The 24,886-nt window shown below is 35.8% G+C and overlaps 1 protein-coding gene across 2 annotated transcripts in view; it reads left to right on the top strand.

The window, feature by feature from the left end:
• Positions 1-24,886, top strand: part of LOC145692906 (centromere protein I-like) — a 77,157-nt gene that overhangs the window by 7,904 nt on the left and 44,367 nt on the right. For both annotated transcript variants that reach the window (XM_081768461.1, XM_081768460.1), the window contains exons 2-6: positions 5,536-5,587; positions 12,215-12,349; positions 17,745-17,894; positions 22,477-22,562; positions 23,564-23,691. In XM_081768461.1, the coding sequence (XP_081624587.1) occupies positions 5,551-5,587; positions 12,215-12,349; positions 17,745-17,894; positions 22,477-22,562; positions 23,564-23,691 (536 nt within the window). In that variant the 5' untranslated portion in view covers positions 5,536-5,550. The remainder of the gene's footprint in view (positions 1-5,535; positions 5,588-12,214; positions 12,350-17,744; positions 17,895-22,476; positions 22,563-23,563; positions 23,692-24,886) is intronic.

The raw sequence follows: 24,886 nt of genomic DNA, 5'->3' as shown, positions 1-24,886 counted from the left end.
GAAATGGCCTCAACAGCGATCTACATTCTTAACAGGACCGGAAAATCTTCACAAAAAGGTGTCAGTCCATATGAACTTTGGAAGAAGAAGAGACCAAGGATTAAGCATATGAGACAGATCGGTTGCAAGTGTTACGTGCACATTCCAGTACAAAAAAGAAGAAAGATGGACAGGAAAGCCAAGCAAGGATATCTCATTGGTTACAATGGAGATGAAGCATATCGAGTCTGGATTAAAGAAGAAAGAAGAGTTATTATCTCCAGAGACGTCATTTTCAAAGAGAGTACACTTGAAGAAACGTCTCGAGAAGAAGTGCAACTACGAACAAGGGACGTTCAGAGTAGAGAACCGGAAGAGATCTCAAAACCTATAGTCAAGCAAGAATCGGCAAAAATGAAAGATGATAAACCGCTAGTGTTTCCCAAGCCGAGTACGGAAGAGAAACTTAATGGTCAGGGCATAGTGTTGCGAGACCGAGCTACTCTGAAGAAACCTGCAAAATACGACGATTATGTGATGGCAGTAGAAGAGTTAGTTAATGACTTAGACAGTCCCAGTTCCTATGACGAAGCCATACAAAGCAAAGAAAGTTTTGAATGGAAGAAGGCAATGGACAAGGAAATGGAGTCGTTGCGCGAGAATGAGACATGGGAACTATGTGATTTACCGCAAGGAAAAAAGGCAATTCCATGTAAATGGGTCTACAAGGTGAAGAATAACCCAGATGGTAGCATTGAGAAATACAAAGCGAGACTAGTGGCGAAAGGTTTTAGTCAGAAGAAAGACATCGATTACAAGCAGACTTTCAGTCCAGTGGCAAAACTTGGTACAATAAGAGCCATGTTGAGTGTAGCAGCGAATGAGGGACTACATCTACTTCAATTTGACGTATCCACAGCTTTTCTCTATGGAAATCTAGAAGAAGAAATATATATAAAGCAGCCAGAAGGGTACCAGGATGGCTCAGAAAAGGTGTGCAAACTTAAGAGAAGTCTGTACGGATTGAAGCAAGCACCCCGTTGTTGGAACAGACGATTTGGTGATTTCTTGTTTAATCAGGGTTTTAAGAAAAGTGATGCTGATCCATGCCTTTTTATTCGGGAAAGAGATACGGATAAAATTCTCTTAATTCTTTATGTGGATGACGGCCTGGTCGCATTTAGTAATAAAGAAAAAGTTAATGAATTCCTAGCGACGCTGAAAAGCGAATTCAAGATAACTGTTCAAGAAGAGGCTCACTACTTCCTGGGATTGGAAATAGAGAGGCGTGACAATGGCGATATCAAAATACATCAGACAGCATACACCAAAAGACTGCTTCACAAGTTCCATTTTGATGCGTGTAGAGCAGTAACAACACCTGTTATTAAAATGAAAACATCTGAAGAAGAAAAGGTAAACAAAGACTATCCTTATCGCAAGGCAGTGGGTTGTTTGATGTATCTCATGCTAGGTACGAGACCAGATATTGCTTACAGTGTGAGTGTGCTTTCAAGAACGCTTGAACATCCTACAGACACTGATGTCATGAGACTAAAACGTGTATTTAGATACATAAGAGGTACTGTTGGGCTAGGAATTGTTTATCAGCATAACAAGAATACAGGTATTCTTGAATGCTTCAGTGATGCTGACTTTGCTGGTTGTGAGAAAACAGGGAAGTCAACCACGGGAGTTCTTGTGCTGTATTCTGGAGGAAGTATAAGTTGGTTGAGTCAACGTCAAAGTATGGTAACAACCTCAACCACAGAAGCTGAACTAGTAGCAGCTACAGAGGCGGCGAAGGAAGTCATCTGGCTAAAACGGCTTTTCCAAGAGCTTACACAGCTGGAAAAGATGCCCGTCATTCAAGTCGATAACAGCGCAGCGGTGAGACTTGCAGAGAACCCGGAATTTCACAAGAGGACCAAACATATTCAGACCAAGCAGTTCTTTATTCGCGAAAAGGTGACACAAGAAGAATTAGGGGTGAACCAGATCTCAACACAAGAACAGCTGGCAGATTTGCTGACAAAGCCTATCATGAGAAATAGGTTAGCATTACTTTGTAACAAGATAGGCCTTGTAAATTAGAACATAGTTAGTTGTACATTAATTGTATATATATGTAAGTACCTTTGATATTATCCATGTATCATAATATTGACGAAAACTTGTCAACAAGGGAAAGTGTTGCACATACAGATCTTTTTTTTATGTGCTTTTGTTTATCAAGTTTTCGTTTAGTGACGTCAGGGTGAGTGACGTGTATTACCTTACGCCCTCTAGTGACAATACGTAAGGGCAGTTGTAGCGAGATGCACACACACACAGTTACAGTTACAGTTCGTGTTATGTATGAGTGCTGTGCGCTGGAAGTTGCTGCTCTGTAGGAAGCAGTCGTATGCAACTATCGTAAAGTGCGGTCAACACAGATCGTGTGCTTGTCTAACACAGATCGTGAGTTTAAATAGTAAGTGAAGTGAATATAATTACGTGCTCCGGTGTGATTTTTATAGCTACTGGAAGTTAGTACTGCAGGAAGTTGGGACGTGTATAATATTGGACTCCAGCCTGTGCACAGGACTGACTGACAGTGTAAAAATCACGTCGTATCTTCTAGAAGATAGGAAGATCAAGGGGAGCATTACCTGTAAGAGAAGGTTTTTCCTTTTTATCCACGACGACGAACGGAAACCACGTTTGCGGAAATTGAGGTAAGATACTCACGTACTTTATTTAGTTTTTTTTTTTTTTTTTTTTTTTTTTGTAAAATTTCCAACAATGTTTACATTACATGCGGGTTATCTGGGGCATTGTGGGGATGTTCTTAGCTCATTGTTAAATATTTTCCCCGCCCTTACTATTTAAGACAGCTTGAAATTTTATACACATATTTAGTACTCCCTTAATATTTCCCGGTTGATTTTGAGATATGTGCGTTAACACGAAAGAGTCCAGAGGGTATCAAAATTAAAAAAAAAAAAAATCAGAAAAATCCCATTTTCTCTCAAAATTGCCCGCTTCAGGGACATCATAGGGAAATGTGAATGTTACAGTTTCAAAGGCTGTTCTATTCTGAAGAGAATGAGGTATGAACCATGATCCTAGGATAAATAGGGATGATATTATAGCTGCTTGACTGAAAGTCTATAATTAACTTTAAAAGAAAAGCCATAATTTAAAAGGGTTAAGAAACATTGTTTGGGATTGATATAGGTTAACAATTGGGGATTAATTCAAAATTCAACCCTAATACTTTCACTTAAATGACATAATTAGCATTTAATACTAATTCCTAAGGCTTTTTCTTCAGTTCGCGACTTGTAATTTACGAGGAGAAAGATTTGATTTAAATCAAAAAAATCGGTTTAAATAAAAAAAATCAACAAAAATGATTTTTTTAAAAAAAATCATGATTTTTTTCCACCCTGATTTTTGCGCATGTGCGTCCAGAGTTTGTCGTGTTTACTGATTTGCTGGAAAGATTATAGTGCATTGGAGAAAGAAAAATGGCAGCATTTCACTGTTATTCATTCTTTGAATTTTGTTGATCCTTCTAGTCGTGCTTATACTCAAAATGTTGAAAATTTGTGTCTCATTTGAAACGGAACTTGGTGTTTATTTATAGGTCTGAGAACCTAATTTTGCATTTTGCTTGGTATTTGTTGAAGCGTAAATTTGGTGCGGATGGTTCTCTCGGTGAATATTGTTTCCTTGTTGTTGTTTTTTTAATTATTATTTTTTGATTTTTTTTTTAATTCTTTAGAGGTGCTATGAATTTTTAATTTAGGTTAGAGTAGTTTAGATTTTTTCTGTGTATTTATAACTCGTAATGCTGTTTGCTTCTGGTTAGCTTAAGATTGGACAATACTGAGAGTGAGTCTGTTTCTGTCAGCTAGTAGGTTAGCCCAGGATTTGATTAGGTTAATTTAGGTTAGGTTGTTATGAACCGATTCATCTGGAGCGGTTCTCAGGATAGTTCAGGAAGTTATTTTCAAGTATGTTTTGATGTATTGGAATAGTGTAATATTACGTTTTTGGTTATGAGGATTTTATTCTCAAATTGGCCAAGTTATTCACACCTTCTGAGGAATCAGAATACACTGGTTATGGGAATAATGCATCTATGTTTTTAGATGCATTACTTCCATAATCGGTGTGCTCCGGTTGCTTAGTAGGTGTTGTAAGTGATTTGGTCACTGCTGCGATAAATCGTTTCGTTCTTGAGACCTGCTGCGGAAACCGGTTTAGATGAATTGATTCCTCTCACTGCCTTGCCTAAAGTAAATTTTTGCCACAGAATGTACCAAAATGGTGCAACATTTTGGGTACTGTCGCATTTTATGTGTGTTTTAGAGGAGCGTAAATTTGTAAACACCATGGAGACTTGCACAAGTAATGAAAATACATCGGGATTTTACATGTATATTAAGATTGAAGTACAAAATGGAAAGTGTACTCTTTACCACATAGTACTTTATATAAAAAAAAAGGCATGATAAATTGAAATGCTGTCAGGGCAGTGTACAAAGTGATCATACAAGTGTTGCAAAGTCGTGCAATATACAAGGCATGTATTTTTTGCCATATAAAGCGTTTCCTTTATTCTTGTTCATACGTACACCGACCGTCGTTGATGCACCCCCTCGCTATCGCTCGGGTTTCTGCTACACCCCTGCCCTGATTCGCTTAGATTGCATTCGTGCTTTTTGGTTGCCATCTAGGACGAGTTGGTTCGTGTTGTATGCACTGTAGTTCTTATGCCATACGTCCACACTGTATATTCAACCCTCCTGAAGTCAGTCCGTGGAAGCTCCTCATTTAGTGCATGTTATTCTAAAAGAAATGCATTTTCGATGAATATAAGTATGCTCTCCTCAGAATGGGATAACACGCAGGAAAGAAGTATTTTTATATGAGTTCTGTAATTTTTAATATTTTAGGGACATGTGTTTCATAGAGGGCATCATCCCGAAACCTCCTCTAAAAGTTTATTTACAAAATACTGTAAGGATATATTGTTTTAGTAATTTCTGAGTAGTGTATTCTTCTTAATAAAATATTGCGTTTACGATCAGTATATGCATGATTTCGTATTGATTATAATTTGAAATTTCTTGAAGTTTCCTTCTGTAGGATTTCTACATTTAGCAAGATTCTGCAATCACGTACAAAAATTATTCGAAGTTCAATGGATGAGTTAGCTGTTTCAAGTTTAACCTAAGAGTTGCCGTACCTGTAAAACATAAATCAGTACGAGAAGAATAGAAAATATCACACACACAGGGAAACTGAGAAAGTTATTCCTGCAAATTTTCTTATTAAAGCATAAATTCCATACACGTCAATCTATTCCGAATAACTCATTCTGTGTAGATGAACCCAAGCGCTGTTTTAAAGTTACATGGTAAAAGAAATAAATGAATTCATGCTAAATTCGAAAGTTATTTCGCGGATCCTTGGGTAACTCGCACAGGTGTGTCTTGTTTACGTTTCTAAATTGTGTGTTAAATTACAATACGTACTGTAATTGTGTATGTTCTTTTCTTACAGTGTGCAAGAGGAATCATGGATGAAGATGTTGAATACTTAATAAGAATAAAAGGTGAGTGCTGTGATTTGCCTTACGTAAGTGAGTGAATTTCTGTTCAATATCCAATGTTCTTTCAGGTTTTATCTGCATTGTGTTCTCTTACATCAGTTGTCTTTCCCTGAAAGGAAATGATACCAATACGCTACTCAGCGTAGAACGCACACAACTCACTTCTTTCATTGGAATAACAAAGAGAAACAGTAATTACTGGGCTGGGTGGATTCGAATTCCAATCTTCCACTTGCTGTGCAAATTTTCTGTTTTCGATGCGTTATTCTACGGATCCCTATTACAGTTATTTTGAAATTTTAACAAGGCAGGAATGAAGTAGCGATTTTCAAGTTATTTTTTTAATTATTATTCGAAGCAATATGATCCTATTGTGTGTGGAGGCGTAATGTTGCATGGGGATGCACCGACCTCCCATTTTTTGAATGCAGTACACTCACCGGTCATCATTATTGTGGCACTGTACTCCACCACGTGCGTCTTTACAGAGATGCAGTTGGTTAATACGCGACCGAAGAGCGCAGGTGCTGCAACTCTTGGAACGAAAGGATATTCGGCGAATAGACTGTCCTATCTGCTCCCCCGACTTGAATCCCGTCGTTAAACTATTCATAGCAATAGACAACGTCATAATAGATAATATTATATATATATATATACAGGATGTACCATAAGTCCGCTTACATAAGTCATCTCGGAAACTATTAAAGTTAGGAAAAATAAGAGAGCAATGTTGTTGGAAAGTGTGTGTTTTCAATCTAAATTGTTGGAATTTTCGGAATTGGACCAATCGTTTGGGCTCTACACTGGTATAGCGTCCAACGGTAAAGAAAAATGCAACGTTGCCACGTTTTTGTTGGACAACAATGAAGGAAAGTGCTTGTGGTTTGAAGTATCGTGGACCAAGCAGAATAGAAGGGACGGCCACAATGAAGGATATGAAGAAGGATCACACGCAATGTCAATCCAAGGCAGTGGTGTCCCTATCAGAAGGGGAGGGGCAAGTACGGAAACTAAAATGAATTGAATTTATTCACAGCAAACTGGTATTACTCGCTTAGTGATATCAACGAGACGGGGCAAGAGGGCAATTGAATAAAATTAGAAAGGACCTAAGCCCTAATACTCAAAAACCAGAGAAAAGTCGATAAACATGGGTTATCGCAATACAAGTTAAACTGGTACTGCGACCATGTGAGTACTTTAAAACAGACACAACAACTTTTAAGCTATAAACTTCTTACAAATGTATTCTGCTTGGTACTAAGATAACTTTGAGTAGTGTTGCCACGAGACGAAAAATTTCCCTTGTCTCGTCTCGTCTCGTAAAGGAAAATGTAATGAAATGAAATCTTTAAGTTTTACGTTCCACGATTATGCCGGTTAGGCTAAAGGAGATGGTGACGATGAGAAATGAATGAAATGGTGGAATGAAGAAAGTGGGAGGGAACAGGAGTACCCCGAGAAAACCCACGAGCACGGTGTTTGTTTAACACAAAGTCTTGTAAAGGAGACGAGACGGGACTTTGAGGAGACACATGAGACTAGACGAGACGTGTCGTGAAATGTCTCGTATCTCGAAAATGCAAACACAATTTTTGAACTTGTATACAAATTTATTAACACAGAATAAATTGTTTGCCTTCGAAAAGTATACCAGTGTTTATTATTTCAAATGAAAACTATCCTACAAAGAAAAGGGAATATCTAAAGTTATATTTTTTAAAATGATTCTTACAAACGGCTTTCATTTCCATTTTTCAACCGATTCAGGTTTAATTATTTTGTGATAGTTCTTCAGATTCAAATGTAATGTTAGAGCATTCACCGAGATAAGTGTTTCAGATTTCATTTCGAGTGCTGGTGGGGATACCTATATATAAAAATCCTGTTATAGAATTACAAGTTCTCTTAATGGTTGTTTTGTTAGTAAGTAACCATTGTTTCATGGTCTTTCTCGTTCCAAACAAAGACAGAAACGTGTCAGCCATTTTTGGTACTGAGTTTTGAAAGGATGCTGGTTTGACAATAACATTTTTTTTTTTTAATATGATGTTATTCGAACCTAAGCCGCTTTTGAAATCGGAAAGTCACATAGGCCTCCTTATTTTTTAGTGACGCCAGAGGTTCTGAAGAAAGGATTTCATAATAAGTGGGGAAGGCTTGCCTTTCAACTGTACCGACGATATTGACAAATATTTCTGTCGCAGTAATTTATTACTGTTCCATCCGAAGCAAAGCTGTCCTTGTTCGAAAATTGTAGTCATAATGTGTGTTGTGCTCTGTTAACCAAACCAAACTTCGTTAAATGTTGTAATTTTAACCTCTTGGCTTAAAAGCGCTTTTTTGTGTGTCTCAGTCGCTCTAGTGTTGTAATGAGACGAGATATTTCTCGTGTCTCGTATCGTGGGTAAACGAGACGAGTACAACTCGAGACGAAATGTTTTGCACGAGACAAGGCTTCAGGGAGAGTACAGTACTCCTCGTTCCTTCTCGTGGCAACGTTAACTTCGAACGATACAATTCAAGTCTACTTATTGCGGCATTTAGATCCTGTCTCATTATTCATTTGTTGTCTCGTCTAGAAATAGAAGCACCAGTTTTCAGACGAGTTCAAACGAGACAGGTTAATTATCTCGTACCCAGCCGCTGGTGTAGGGGTAGCGTGCCTGCGTTCCACATGGCATTTGGGTGGGTCGAACTTGGCCAAACGTGGGCACGAGCCCTGCTCCGACGGGCCATACTGACTAAGGTTTCTCCTATTTTTTTTCCTCAGTCTCCCCCAGGTGCATGCTAGAATAGTGTCTTCTCAGGCCAGGGCCGCTTCCTTTTCCTGTCCTAGACTCAACTAAAGGGTCGATGAGACCTGGGAGTAGAAACCTGATCTCTCCTTGTTTCATTTCCTTGGACAAATAAATAAATAATGATTCTCGGCTGGTGAACATCATAACATCCTTCTTCCTTTTTAAAATAAATGAATGACAAGAAAACGCGAGTCATGCAAGGGGTACCAGTGCTCGTCATCTACTTGTTAAACAGGGTGGAAAAAATCGATTTAAAAAAATTGTTGATTTTTTTTATTTAAATCAAATCTGGCTTCTCGCGTAATACAAGTCACGAACTGAAGATAAAACATTAGGAATTAGTATTAAATGTTAATTATGCCATTTAACTGAAAGTATTGGGCTTGAGTTTTGAATTAATTGCCAATTGTTAACCTATTTCAATCCCAATAGAGATGCAAGGGCTCGAAAAGAACCGTTTTTTATAGGAAAAAACTCGGTTTTTTCTGCTTCGCTTTTTTGTTTGGGAAATTTTGGGCTTTTTTCCAAATTCTGCTTTAAATTTATATAACAGGTTTTGTTTCGCTTCTTTACAATACATAAACTCATTTTACTAGTAGCTGATGCAGATAATAATACAAAACCTCGAAAATAAACATGAATTTCGAAAACATATTTCAAACAATTTTAATTCTTAACGCATTTATATTATGAATCCCAAAGGATTAATCCATGTATATAATAAGTTGCAGTTAAGTTTTAACTTTCATATGAATTATAAGCAATTTCTTTTATTGTGAATTAAAAATACTGTACGTACAAAAACAAGGGGAAAACTGTTACGTGATATACAGAATTTATTGTACTGTGTGTGAGTAAAAAAAAATAATAATAAAAAAAATAAAAAAAGATAATAATATATTTACTGAACAAACATACAAAAATGTAAGTTTCGACACCGTAGCCTTCTCAAAAATAATATTATATACTTGTCTTTGTTCATTGCGTATATCATTCCCTCGTCAATGTGTTATAGCCTATAACTTGATTATGTCTGACTTCTGAGACTTTCATAAATATTCGTACTAGAGTAACAATGAAAAATAATATTGTTTTATTACAACACAAAGTATTACTTTAAAAGACTGAAAAAATTGCAATCTTTGTATGGGACGCTCAAAAATTACCTAAATTGTTAATGCACCTCTTGCTTCCGCCTTTGCTACTCCTACAGAATCTTCTTTGAAATAGAATAGCAATGTTGAAAATGTATTTTCTATTCATTTATTACATACTTAATAAGCTGTTATCACCTATCAGGTGCTTCGGTCTGCAAAATCGGCAAAGTTCAGAATTTTGTAATGCACTGACTGTTCCTTAAGCTTGTTTAGAGTCAGGAAAGTACTGAATTTTCTGTTCACGGATCATATGTAATACTGTTCATCTGAGCGTTTGGTTTCCAAGGCTCTTAAATATATAACCACCATCACGGTTTACCCAGTCCTGAAGGTTTCTGAATTTTCAACAAGAATTCAACATGTTATCATGTTATTACAAAACTCTCTCCCTTAAACAACAACAACAAAAGAAAAAAAACTACATTTCAATCAAGCACAACTAACATGAGTGAGTGGTTAGCTTTTCCGCTTCTATCGGGAGGTCCGGGATTCAATCCCGCATTCGACTATTCTGACAAAAGAAGTTCTTAATTCCATCTGTGAATGTAGAGATAGTGCGTGTACTGTGAGTTCTGGCCGATTTATTTTTTTATGTTCTAAATCGTCGTTGTTACTAATTATCAGCAGTGATGGATTTTCAAAAGGGATTAGGGTGGGGGTGTCTTACGGACTGAAGCCTGTTCTCCGAAATTACAGAATTCCTAAAACAAACGAAATTTTAGTTACGTGTTTACTCCTAAACTTGAGGCTTGAAAAAAACTAACAATTAATAAGAAATAAACCCCACCAAAACATTTTTCTAAATCCGTACTGATTTTTCGTATAAAATGGTATTCAAGGTTGTATCCGGAAGATTGTTGCTACATCATTACATAGCTACAGTATAACAGAAATGTGAAAGTATGCTCTGACAGATATATTGAAAAACAAATTCAACTTATGCGCTAGAAGCTAGAGTGCTAAGCTCGAAGAAATGAAACACGGATAACTAAAAATGAAATGATCTAAAGAAGAAAAATGTTGATAACTTAGAAGTTATATAGCCTATAAAATTGCCCTCAAATACTACGTACTTTATGTTTAATTCATAAAACATGTGCTCCATCCACTTAAACATCACAGCGAGTATTTCAAATTTATTTACGATATAAGTAATCTTAAAGATATGTCACCTGAAAAGTACTAAACTTGTCAGCGTTTCAACACATGAAGAATCGAAAGATATTAACCCCAATGATTTGAAAGACAAACTGAAAGTATTATCTGCTTTAATTAAGCCTAAAAGGTCACCAAAAGAGCCGTTAAAATTAATTAAGGAACATGACTTTGCTCGGAATGTCAGTGTTGCACTTAGGATTTTGTTAACCTTACCGGTAACAGTGGCAAGTGGAGAAAGTAGTTTTTCGAAACATAAGTTTATTTAAACTATCTACGTTCTTCCATGTTTGAAACACACTTGAGTGGTCTAGCGATATCAATAGAATGCGAATTGGCTGAAACATTGGACTACGCGAATGTGATAAAGGAATTTGCTCGTATCAAAGTAAGAAAAGTTTCTTTCAGTTAAGGTATAATCACTTAGTTTTGCCGTAATATCTGATTCACTCTATTATCTTTATGCTCCATACTCTATTGGAAACATCTTTTGACATAAAATAAGCTTAAAAATTAAAATTCTTAGTCGTGACTAAAGCATTTTTATTTTATTTTCTGTATGCGCTGCTGTATTTCACAGATATACAGCGAAATCGAGCATACTGAATATTGTGTCATGTATGAAGTACGTAAAGAAGATGAAAAATATGAAATCTTTGAGTTTTACGTCCTACGGTTATGCCGGCTTGGCTAAAGCAGACGGTGATAATGAGACATGTATGAAAATGGTAGAAAGAAGAACCCAGAGGAAATCCACGCACATGGCATTTGTTCATCCCAAAATTCACTTGGCGCGAGCTGAAATCGAAACAGGCACCACATGCACCAGAACTGAACGCTCTACCACTGAGTCACCGTGACCCCACAAATACTACATAAGTATTCGAGAGAGGTAGTTCAATTTTTTGTTTACTTTTCCATTTCATACATATTTTTAAATGGGGCATCTTACTTTTTCGTACGTCTTCTGTCAAACTGACACTTGAACTTTTTCTGTCAAAATAAGGTTTGCGAATTAAAGGAGTGGCATGTGATAGTACCACCCAGGGCGGTAAAACTGCTAACGCCGTCCCTGACCGTAGTAGTGTGTTCTCGAAGCCCAGCATGAGTTATTCAAATGCTAACAAAACTAATTAATGTAAGCATGCGCCTCTTGCTGTACAACAAAACTAAGTGTAATTAATCGTCTCAAAAAAACGCAAAAACGAAACTCCATAATGCGTGATTTCAATATTGGTTTTTCGAGAAGTTATAATATAAAAAATGACGAAATATTGTGTACAGTAAGGTATTTATATCCTTCGCACAGATTCAAATATAATATAATACTCATTAATGTAATATAATGTCATTGCTAATAACTGTATACTCATGAGGGTTATATTTTACACGTTATTTCACAAATAACTGATATCTAAACTGTATAACATTTTGTTATTATATATTTGTTTAATGTGTTATACAATAAATGACGCAATAATAATCATAATCTTTGTCAATGCTTCCCATTATAGCATCTCAGTCCAAAAGAATAAATGAGTTGGATTATGCACAACATGTCTCAAAACTGAAGGAGAAATCTTACAATAGTGGATTAAGTAATGAGAATATCAAGGCCATTGTAGACTTCGTAGTCTATTCAAATCTCAGTAAGTGCTCTATTACTTTTATTACAATTTATGTATTCTTTTAAGGTGGTTTGGTCGTAAAGAAACAAATACAGTTCATCCCTATGTGGAACTACTATATAAACGTGTGTTGGTTACTACAGGGTTGCGAATTGCAGGATATTCTATCTATCGAGACAAAATGAAATAGTCCTTCCGCTTGTTTTTACAAAGGTGCTAATGGATTTTTTTTAAAATTTAAATAGTTTGATTGTGTTCATATGGGAGACTTGTGAAATTTGCAGGATGTTATTGTAAAGCGATGGATCCTTTCGACTGATCAATGTTCCCGTGATATAGTCCTATCTTCATAATATTTTCTGACTTTAGTGAAACAAATACAACAAAATACAGCTGTCAGCTAGGTTTAGTGAAATTTGTGGAGTGCATGCATTAGCTTGAGCACTGCGAAAACAGAAAAGCATTTTTTCTCTTAAAGAGCTTGACTTAACATACGAAATCGAACTTTCCCCAGAGGTGAGAAAGTAAGTCAGAATAAGACAAGTACAGCTATTTCATTTTTTCCCCTCCGTACTGATTCAGTAGCGCTCTATTTTAAACAAGAATTGCTTTTTGAGAATGGAAGGAGTAAGCCAACGCTACCAAGGCTATTAATTAGTGATCTCAGCGTAAATGACAAACTGTCCCCACATGAGAGAAAAAGTAGGTATTAAATGTCCTCTAGAGGTCACACTTGAAGTAATAAAGTTTTAGGATTTTCTTTTTTATGTTACCGTATTTCTTCGAATATTAAGGCGCACCTTTTTGCCAGCTTTTAGACGTCCAAAACTCAGGTGTGCCTTAGATTCCATGTATATAGTGCAATACACATATTTATTCATTGCACGTAGGTTACAACATAGAATCTACTGCAGTCTTTAATACTGGTAGTTACAACTAATTTGCTTAAAATTGGTTGTATTACAACAATTACAGATTGCACAAAGATGGTAATCGCTCACGAACAATGAATATTTCTTTTTACTGATTAGAAAATGCTCATCGAAATTATTCCCATTTAAATTTGCTCTGTTAGGACAACAATTAGTTTCGTAATCGGGAAAGTGCAGGAGATAAAATCTTACGGTAATTTCTCCCAGTCCACAGGCACGCTTCGTTGAGGAGACGTATTTGTAGTTTGGTTGCAGTATAAATACGACATGGAAAAGCTAAAACGGTATACATACGATGCAGCGTTTAAGCGTACAGTTATTAAGTGTGCTGAGACGCTCGGAAACCGTGAAGCTGGACGAAGATTTACTCTTAGTGAGGTTCGCCGTTGGAGAAATTAGCGACAGCAGTTATTTAGTTGTAAAGCAACTGGGCAGTAATTCTCTGTACCAAAAGAAGGTCGACATTCGGAAGTGGATCAGGCTGTTTTGAAGTTTGGGAGAGAGCAAAGGTCAGCAGGATTACGTGTAACTCGGGAATTGTTATCACTTAAAGCTCTGGAAGTTGCAAAATGACACGGCATTCCCCGTGCAAACTTTAAAGCAAGTCGTGGTTGGTGTGATAAATTTATGAAGAGAAGTAGACTGGCCTTGCGAAGAACAGCCATTTGTCAGAAGTTACCAGCTGATTTTGAAGAGAGGCTAGTTAACTTCCAATGTCATGTAATCGTGTTAAGGAAATCGCACAATTACAGTCTGGAACAGATAGGCAATGCGGATGAAATACCTGTGTATTTCGACATGCCACGGAATTACACAATTAATGAAAGAGGTGCCAGTGAAGTTCGTATTAAAACTACTGGATACGAAAAACAGAAAGTCACTGTTTTACTTTTTGTTACCGGTGATGGTCATAAGCTACTACGTACATTGTGCGGAACAGGAAAACAATACCAAAGAACGAAAACTTCCCAAAGAATGTTATTGTCCGTGCTTGAGTTACAGGGGAACTCATGAAGAACTGGGTGGAACAGGTAACCTGGAGCTCTTCTGAAGAAACGCAGCATGCTCATTCTAGATTCATTTAAGGGCCATATCACAGAAGACATTAAATCTTTGTTACATGAGAGTCGGTGCGACTTAGTAGTAATTCCAGGAGGCATGACGAGCCAACTGCAGCCCCTAGACGTTTCAATAAACAAACCATTCAAAGCTAACGTATGTAAGTGGTACGAAGCTTGGTTGTCATCCGAAGACCACGCCTTGACACCTTCTGAGAAGATCAAAAGGGCATCTTCTTCCCTGATAGTTCAATGGATTTTCAATGCTTGGAAAGAGATCTCTCTTAATATGGTAATAAAAATCTTTTCAAGAAGTGTTGCGTGATTAATGCTCTCGATGGATCGGAAGACATCCTGTTGTGGGATGATTCAAGTGAACCTGATTCTGACCTTAGCCCTGCAATGGATTCTTCTGTTAATAGGGAAAGTGACGCTGAAAGTGCAAGTGAAGGGCTAGATTGAAAAATGTACAGAACTTTCCAATGTTGCACGGCATAGTACCATATATACTGTAGGTAAATAAATGTATCACATACCGGTAGTATGTAATAAAATAGTAATGCATTTGTACATTATTTCTGCGCCTTAGATTCGAAGCTTTTTTAAAATGAGTTTAAAGAGGTGAAATTTCAGGGCGCCTTGGATTCGATGGCGCCTTATATTCGAAGAAATATAGTAAGTTAAAGTGATCGTGTTTAGGTCCAAAAATCTTACATGCAGGATAAACAGATAGTGAATTAAAACTTAAGTATTTTAAAACCAAAGCGTTACCTTGATTTTTAAATCAAAATCAGTACTCTTTACTTTTTTGTCTTTCTACTATTACTTGATATTTATATATACTGCAACAAGAAACTTATTACATAAGGGTCACTGAAATAGTTCTCGAAAAGACGTGAAAATATACGTATATTTTGAAAATTGTATTTATTTTTCAAGTTGTTTCTCTCGATACGAACGTACTTGGTTCAATGGTTTTAAAGCAGTTATGACAGGTATCCACAATCCTCTGTTAGTGCTTTAAGCTTTTACTTTGAAGATAATCTAAGTTTACCAAGGTATTAATGTATGCCAACGTATTGGATCGAAAATCCTGACGTCGAGACACATGCTTATATCCACACTTAATGCAGACAATAATAATCATGTTAGCATGGGGGTAATTTAGAGTGTAGTCTCATAACAAACTTAAGTAGAGCAATGATTTGAAAAATGATAATGTCGTAATTGGATAAATAAAAGTAGACATAACAGATTTAGATAATTACCCAAAATTAGTGCTGTGGCCTTACGACAAAATTAATAATAACTGTCAAACTAGATTGGAAGTTAAATTTTTTTATGTAAGTGAGATTGGAAATTAAGTTGAATGATAGAAGTGTGTTATCAGTTTGTAACCAGTATGTACTTACCTAGATTAATCGGAGAGGACGACGAAGACGAACTTAGCACCTTTGTGGTCACTTCAAAACTCTCTCGAGTTCACTACTCCTTTTGTGAACCTACCTTCTCTTCCTAGTTTTTGATGTAGTCATTTCTTCCGCTTACCACTACATTTACAAGAATTTCCTCATGACCCGAAGTAGAAAGTGTTTGTTATTGAGTTGACACATTGCTACGTAACACATTCTTACGTATACTGCTAAGTTATATTTTCTATTAAAAGGAATGTTTTATCAGGATATAGTTTTAAATTGTTACGAGACTTCCTTGATTGCTCAAAAAATGTGAACGACTTGACAGCACCAGAGTGGGAATTGAGTTTTATTTCTATTTAAAATATGAAAATCTACAAAATATTGATGTCAAAGTTAATAAAATATCATTTACCCTTTACCAATTAACTTCAGTCATATTACAGTATTGTTTCAGCTTTGGAAATAGATGGGTATAATTGAACCTAATCTAGTAAGTAACACGAGTGTGGTCCCCAAATCATATCTCAACTCATTCAGTTTTGTCATTTCAATGATTCTCATATGGAGATGGGTTTCTTGATTATTATGCAGGATGAGTTTCCTAGTCTCCTCCTGTTTTCTGTATAGTGTAGTTGTAGTTGATCTACAAGTTTTGTGTAGCATTACCGGGTGAAAGATAACCACAGTTTTTGAATCTCAAGACAAGAAAAGCCATGGTTTTTCGGTCAGATTTCACACAAATGGCCATCTTTGGAGATGCGAATTCAGGATCTTTCCATTAATTTGACTGGTGCTTCGTTTCTGAAGTGTTGTAATGTACGGATGTTTTATCGGTAATTGTGAATCGACGCATAAAATTATCTTTATTATTATTATTATTATTATTTAAACGGCTAAATTGTCCTTGCAGATTTGTATTCTTTATTGTATTGGTCAGTTGTCAGCAGTCGTTACACCAATGTTGCAGATCCTTCATGCACAATTCTTTGGTCAAAATACAAAATATTCATTCACCTGAAATGCCTAGAGCTCCTGCAACATCGTTCACCTTTAATTGGCGCCTTGAAGTTCCATATCGTGCACTTTTTCAATAATGTGTGGTGTAGTGGCAAATATTGGTCGCCCACTTCGCGGTCCAACTTCCAGTTTTTTACAACTGCGTTTTATCTCAGTGTTCACTTAGCAATAGTTGAAAATGATAGGCATCAGAATATTTTTCATATTATTATATGTTACCGTTCCCTTCATGCCCTTCTTCACTGAATACTTAATGACCTCTGGGTCTTCAAATTGTTAAAAAAAAAAAAAAAAAAAAAAAAAATGCAATTGCTTGATAAAGATTCCCTATACCGGCAGTTATCTTCTGATTCACACAGTTATGCATACTAGTCATAACTGAAAATGACTCATAATAATGTATTCGGTTTGGAACTAATGGTGCAATCTGTGGGCTATGTGGTATCTTGAGGGGAGAGGTTGGCTGCTGGAAGACTCTACGTGCGGCAGCAAGATTCAACTTTCTGCTATACTGGGAAGGCTTAGAAGTAGTCACAAAATATTTATTACTTTACTGGTCCCAGCATATGCCCCTCTCCGCCCCTTACTGCATTATTTTGTGTGAAGCGTGATTGAGCAAGGAATCAACTGTACTGGGTGCAATTAGCTGACCGACAGGATTCGGGAAACGTTTAAACCTCTCCTTCGGAAGACCGTGCAGACTCAGGAGTCATGAGTCGCCTCAAGGCAGCTATTTATGCTGAGTGTGCCATTGTTGCGTGATTTCTGTTTTCGTTGTCATAGTTATGTCACTCTTCCGTATTTCCAATATATTTCGTTTTGATTCAGATATTCCCAGTTGTTATCTTTCACCAGCAACTGTCAAATTTAACCCGAATACTATATATATTTGTCTTTTATTTGAAGAAGTATTTGTCTTTTCTTGTATAAGCTAGAATACGTCTGTTTAATGCGTTCAATAATTCGTACTTTTTGTTATTTTTTTTTTTAGGCATACGCAAAACTGAAGATCTTTTCCTCTGCTTAATTCCAACTAATATGGTATCTGAAGATGCAGTTGATGAAGTAATTAGATGGATTTTGTCGTTGTATGATGTCATACATCCGAACAAGATTATTTGTGCATTGTGTTGGATTATAGGTTGGTAGATTGGTATTCGCTATTATTTTTTTCAACTTTTCAGTCATTATTTTTATTTAAAAAGTATATGGACACTTATTGGATCTCCCTCATGTCCATATGGTTAGCGTATGTGCCTTTGGCGCGAAAGGCTCGGATTCGTTTTCGGTTGTAGTTCATGTGTTTTGGCTGGTTGGTTGAACTGGAGTTTACAATCTCTTCCAGCTGTAGGTCTACCTTTCATACAGCATAAACTTCAATCCATCCAATAACCAAGCATTTTTCTTTCGTAGTTGTAAATTTTAAATTTCTATTTATAATTATAAATTTCAATCTATGGAATATTTCATGAAAATTAGGTAACTCCTTCTATCGTAAAATAGTGCGAATTCATTCCCTTCTCACTGATCAATTTCAGTCTTAAACAATAGCAGTGTAATATTAAACAAAACACAGTATATTCCATAAAAATAGGATACTTTTCGTGAAATTTTCCCGAAACATTTATGTTTTAATCGGAAGGGTGGGAGGACTAATTCATTAAATATTCACTTACTTCGACTCCAAGCAATACCGATGATTGAGAAGCCTAACAAAAATTTGCTTTATATTACATCAAAATCGAATATATTATTTACAAGTTATCGTAGTTTTTTTTTTTTTTTTATTTATTTTTAATCGCAATAGGGGCAATTAAACCCTCATTGTGGGTAAATTAATTACTCAAACTTCACTGATAGTAACTCGAATCATTGTGGATTTTGGAAAGGCCTTAAGGAAAATATACACCATATTGTATCAAAATCGAGTATTTTTTACATGAAAGGTCCTGCTGTGCACCTTTTTCTAAAGAAAATCGGTAGTGGAAATAAATTTACTCTCTCATTCTTGTTTTTTATTCGAATCTAGCAAATTGTAGGGACCCTACTCCAAAAAAAGAATGAGCGCACTGATTATGACCGTTTTGAACTAAAATTTTTCCAAGTCCAACTTCAGGTATCTTCGGAAACAATAAACCATAGTTGCTAGGTTCGAGCCCCCAAGTCAACCTTCGCAGTTGGGAAAAATTGTGCACATGCGTTTTTCTTGTTTTATCTATAATAAGATGCGTTGGAGTGTTATTAAATAAAGAAAATGCAGCATTCATTCACTACTTGATATAATATTTCGAAACAATGTATACATGTGAGCTGCTGATCTTGTCATCCTATCATACATACTATGTATACATGCTGGTCTTGGCATTTACGTTTCCATATGTAAAAGAATATTTCCAATGAAAGGAAAGAGTGAACATAGTTTTCGCATCTGTAGCAGAATAAAAGAGACAAAGGATCCAAAAACAATAGCATATGCAACGGATATGACTGTCATTGTCTGTGAAATTCAGTTATATTTCTTCAGAAGGAGGTTGCCAAAGTGTTGTTAGCTCAATGATAAACCGCGGGACTTCTAATCGTAAGGTCGTGAGTTTATTATTTTTTTTATTTCACCATTTTCCCTCCCCCAGGGACAGTAATGGGGCTGAACTTGGACTTACGCTATCTGAAGTGTTGTTATTCATTTCAACGACTTCGAAACTCTGTATTCTACACTAATATCGGTCCTTTTCGATCATTTTATATGTTATTTCCTTCCACTCTTTCTAAATGTGCTAGAGGGTCTATTAGAGGCTAAACTTAAAAGGTCATCGGAACTGCTACCAATCAACTTACTGACCCCAAAAACTACGGATTCGACACTAATATCTGCCATTTTCAATTATTTTTACATGTCACAATTTCACACTCCCCTTCAGGGTGCTATTGCAGGCCGAAGTTAAACTTAAATGGCATCTGGAGTGTCACTCTTTATCTAAGCTACCCCGCAAACTATATATTCGACACTAATATCGGTCGTTTATTATCATTTTTATGTGTGCCCCTTCCACTCCACCTAGGAGGGCTAAGGGATATTGCCACCACTGGAAGCTGAACTTGGACTTGCCACACGACATTAGAACTGCCAACAATTAGCTTAGCGACGGTGAAAGCTAAGGATTCGACATTCAAATCTTAAGATTTCGATATTTTTACGTCACTATGTCATTCCCGGGTGCAAATGGGAGCTTAATTAGGAGTTATACGGAATTGGAAATGTTACTGTTTTTCTGAGCAACCCTGAAAAGTATGGATTCGACACTAATATTGATTGTTTTCGATCATTTTTAGATGTATCCCCGTCCCACTCTCATGGGTGTGTTAGGGGGGGGGGGTCTTATCTCGAGAGTATTGCTTTCCATACTGTAAGTAATATGTGTAGGAAGTTAGATTAAAATTGCTCAAAACGTTCCAGAGTTATGCTGGAACACACATGAAACATTGACATTGATATCCGTTGACAGTGACATTCATATCCGTTGCAAATACTGTTTGTTCTTTTTACTCCTCTGTCTTTTTTATTCTCCTGTGGATGCAAGAACTATGTTCGCTGCCTGTCCTTTCATTGAAAATGTTCTTTCACGTATGGAAATGTAGGTGGCGAAACCAGCATATGGTCACATGTATACATAGTTTCGAAATACTGTATCATATAGTATTTCAATGAATGTTACTTTTTTTCCCTACACTTAACATTTCAACATGTTTTATTACACTTAAATAAGAAAAAACACATTGCACAATTTTTTCTTGATTTCGAAGGTTGGCCTGGGGGCTCAAACTTGGCATCTGTGGTTTACTGTTTTCAAAGATACTCGAAGTTGGACTTAGAAAATTTTCAGTTCAATACAGCCATAATCAATGTGCCGCATTCTTTTTGTAATAGGGTGTAATTAGCTTTTAAATATGTCTACTGCGATTAAGAAAATGTGTAATTAAGTGTTATAATTGTAAACGCGTTTGTTTATTGTAAAATGTTCAAAAAATATACTGTATATATATATATAATATTTATTACTTGTACAGTCAGAAAGCGCGGTGGTTCAGTGGTAGAGCGTTCACCTCTGGTGCTTGGTGTCCCTGGTTCGATCCCAGCTCGCGCCGTGTGGACTTTGTGGTGGACAAACACCGTGCTCGTGGGTTTTCTTGCGGTTCTCCCGTTTCCTCCCACTTTCTTCATTCCACCATTTCACTCATCTCCCATCATCACCGTCTCCTTTAGCCTAACCGGCATAACCGTGGGACGTAAAACTTAAAGATTTCATTTCATTTTTGTACAGTGAGAAACAATAAGTATAGGCTGGAGCTATTGTTTCTGAGGTACAGTCCGTTAGGTGAGTTGTGTTTTCTCATACAAGTGAATTTGCGACGGTGCTAATATTGTATGTTTTTGAATAGGTCTCGAGAGGACTGATATTTCAATTTAGTTTATTTTTTGTTAATAACAATCGTTACTGCAAATTTTTGAAATCTAAATTAAATACTGGTAAGATTTCCGAATTGTTCCCATGAAATATGATGTTATATTTTATATTTATGTTAAACAGTGCATAATGACATTTTACATCATTGATGGCCAAATAGCGGCCTGCAGGCCAAATTCATCCCAAGAATTTGTTTTATGCTGTCTTTGAAAATTATTTGTTTCTATTTTTAGAAAAAATTAATTCCATGCATACGCCTGATCATCAGAATATAGCTGAATCGAAATTAACTGTTAAAACATTTTCTTTAATCTTTTGGTGCCCAAGTCCATTCTGTGTAAGGCTGTTGGTTCAATAAAGTCGAATATTTTATTATTATTAGAAAACTGAAGATTTCATAGTAACTTTCAAATGAAGGGTAAAGGGAAAAAAGAAGGAATGTCACAAAACTCCATTTTCGAGAAAGCAGCGTTTTAATATTGAAAACTGCGTAAAAAAAGAATAGAATTAGTCAAATCTTCTGCTCTTTTTACATGGACTTTTCTACATCTACCTATGCATGGCATACACAGTCAAATAGTACCAAGAGTCACCAACAGATAGGACAAAGCACCCGATAAAGCACACACATGGACATTCCTTGTTTTTTCCCCTTACCCTTCTAATGTTCATAGCTCAGGCTCTGATTGGCCTAGACACTTTGAACAAGAAGCAGAATACACAGAATAGAACAAAGAGTGAGTACATCTAGTTGACATATTTAGCGAACTGTTGCTCCAGGATTGGGGAAAAATAAGAAGTGCTCTCCAAGTATTGATTTTATTTTGTTCTGGCCCGCATTGGGTTACAAATTGGACATCATTATTTTAAATAATGCCTTAGGAATGCACATAACTTCTATGGCCGCTATAGTATTTTTTCTTTCTTTTCTTAGGGAGCAAACATGGATACCTGCTTGTACAGCTCCTTTTGTCAATAAATTTCAAATCAAATAACTGTTTGAATATTTCTGTATTTTAAAGAGGCAATTGGTTTTCTCTCTTGTGTGCAAAAATCTTAGTTTCCACCCACAAACTTCAGAGAAGCGGGTATCTACTTGTGTATTGACTGTTCTATTGAGTCTATCGCCACCATTGTATTGATTTTCTACTTAATAGAAAAAAAACTTAAAGGAGACTATAAAGTTAGCATTTTATTTTTATATGATATCTAATATTTCTGATTTTTGAGAGTATCTTACAATAATGTATTTCATTACAGGACTGATAAAGTATGAATTGGTGGAGACTCGTCTTTTAAGTGTTTATTATGAGACTTATTTTCAACTTTTAAATATTCAGAAGCTGGTAAGTTTATTTGAGAATAAAATACTTGTTCGGAACGGTATCAAGAGTACTGTCTTTCTGAAACAGTGCTGTTGACTAATTGTTTCTGACTAATTGTAGGTTACTTGTAGAACTTTGAGCATCATGGTTGTTTACTGGTTATGAAAATAAAATAGAAATAATCAATATCTTGAGTATCCCATACATTAAAACACTAAGAAAGCGTAGCTAGTTAGTATAGCTGAGTGGTCTCCGGCACTGAGCTAGCAATCACATGACGTGTCAGTTGTGATTTGGTCTCTCTCTCGTACAAGATAACCGTCTGTATTACTTCACTAGTCTTCCTGGGAAGTGATATAAAGGCAGTGTTCTCGTGTTCAGTCTTCGGTGAAGATATTAAACTTTGTATAAAAAGTTGAATAATAGTTTGGATTTTACTTTATTGGATTTGAGTCGACACATTATTTATGTCTTTTATTAGTTTCAGTTTCAACATATTGTTTCTTTTTGCATACCGTTTGATAAAACTGTAGAGTTGCTGATGTTATTATTAGCAAGTCTCATTATACTATTATATGAAAACACTAAATTAACATCATACATGAATCGATAGTTTCTAGTACTTCCTCGTACTTTTTAATACGTTTGGATGGAGAAATAGCTCTTAGTTTCAGGCTTTAAACCACATATCTTATAGTGATTTCAATTCGCTTAAATAATAATAATAATAATAATAATAATAATAATAATAATAATAATAATAATAATAATAATAATAATAATAATAATAATAATAATAATTTTCTAAGTCAACTGAATTCTCTTTATTGGTTTGTAAGAATAAATTATTTAACACTTCCAACTGAATGTTCAAATAGAATTAAATTTTCTAAGGTATTCAAAATGAATATAGTAGAATTCGTCAGTTATAATATAATATAATAAAGTTGTATACATCATTCACAATATTTTATTATTTTTGCAATATCGAGGTGGGAATTATTATTATTATTATTTTACAGCAACCGTACGCGTGCCATATTTTGTACCTGTTGACAAAAGAAGAGTCAGTAACCAAATGGAGAGTAGACAGACTAGGAAATCAGGAAATGAAAATGGAACACTTGAGATACATTAGCGTACTTTTAAGGTAAGTGTTTCGTAATAAACTGCCAGTATGCTTTATATTTTTAGCTTTACTCTCAACACTATGGGTTAACTTTGTGGCCCAAGAACTCGATTTTTTATCGGATCAGAAACAAAAGACAACCATTGTATTCTATCTTAACCAAAACCAATCTCTAAGATCAGTGTTTGTAATTTCTAGAGTTTCCCTGTTTTATAAAGTAGGATTAGGATTTTAAGGTACACACTGTTTTTCTTGTAGAACAAGAAGCTCCCCTTTCTGGGTCCTCTATTTCCACAATCTTGTCCTAGTTCCCTTCCTTCTTCTTTTACTAGTTCTTTCTAAAATTTGATTCCAATTATCGCGTTCATAAATTGAGAGTATTGTTTCTTGTGGGGCAAGTTTGACTAGATTAGGCAGTTGTACTTTCTCTGGATCCAAACGACGCAATTGCAATGCTTATAAAAAAAAATATGTCGGTTACCATTAAAAACTTGCAATAAGAACGCCTAAAAAATGGAACTGTGAGGTATCTATTTCTGTGAGATAACAGTTAAGTGGTTTTGCCAAAGAAAAGCTTGAAGTTAATTTTCAGAAAAATTCTAATATTATCGAATTTGCAACATTTACTGAGTTGTCATGCTTACGAATGAGTATGAAGTTTGACTCACTGATCTCTGTGGATGTGAAAAGAAGCTTTATCATCTACAAAGACGACAACTTGATGATGCTTTAATGTTGTTAAGTACAACAGCTTAATGTTTTCTCTTCCTTTGTTGACAAGTGATATACTTTAGTCTATTCAATATATATAAAGATATATAAAGAGGAGAGAGAGAGAGAGACGAACAGACAAAGTAGTTATGTGAACTTATTTTCAGTTAGATAAAATAGCAGTTGCCAAAATAGTTGATGAAAATAGCACAATTCTTTTGGCTCCTTTTTCGACATATTTTAGCGCATTTTCCCCTTTTCCTTTGAAAATTGCCCATAAGTATCCGAATCCTATCTACAAGTGTTATTGCGGCTTGAATGGCAGACAAATTTTTATCTGGGAAATCACAAAGAGACCCCATCAGTACTAAGAAACCTCTCTCCAACGTTTGGGAAGATTATGCATGTCACTACGATAGAAGACAGTGGTGTGTGAACCAGAAAAATCGTTCAGTGCGTGGGTGGCCTCATCGAGGGTATGAAACCGTCTACCATGCAGACAGTT

The sequence above is a fragment of the Thermobia domestica genome, chromosome 8 (genome assembly GCF_964235325.1).
Source record: "Thermobia domestica chromosome 8, izTheDome1.hap1.1, whole genome shotgun sequence".
NCBI lineage: Eukaryota > Metazoa > Arthropoda > Insecta > Zygentoma > Lepismatidae > Thermobia > Thermobia domestica.
This window is presented reverse-complemented; position numbering and strand designations above follow the sequence as displayed.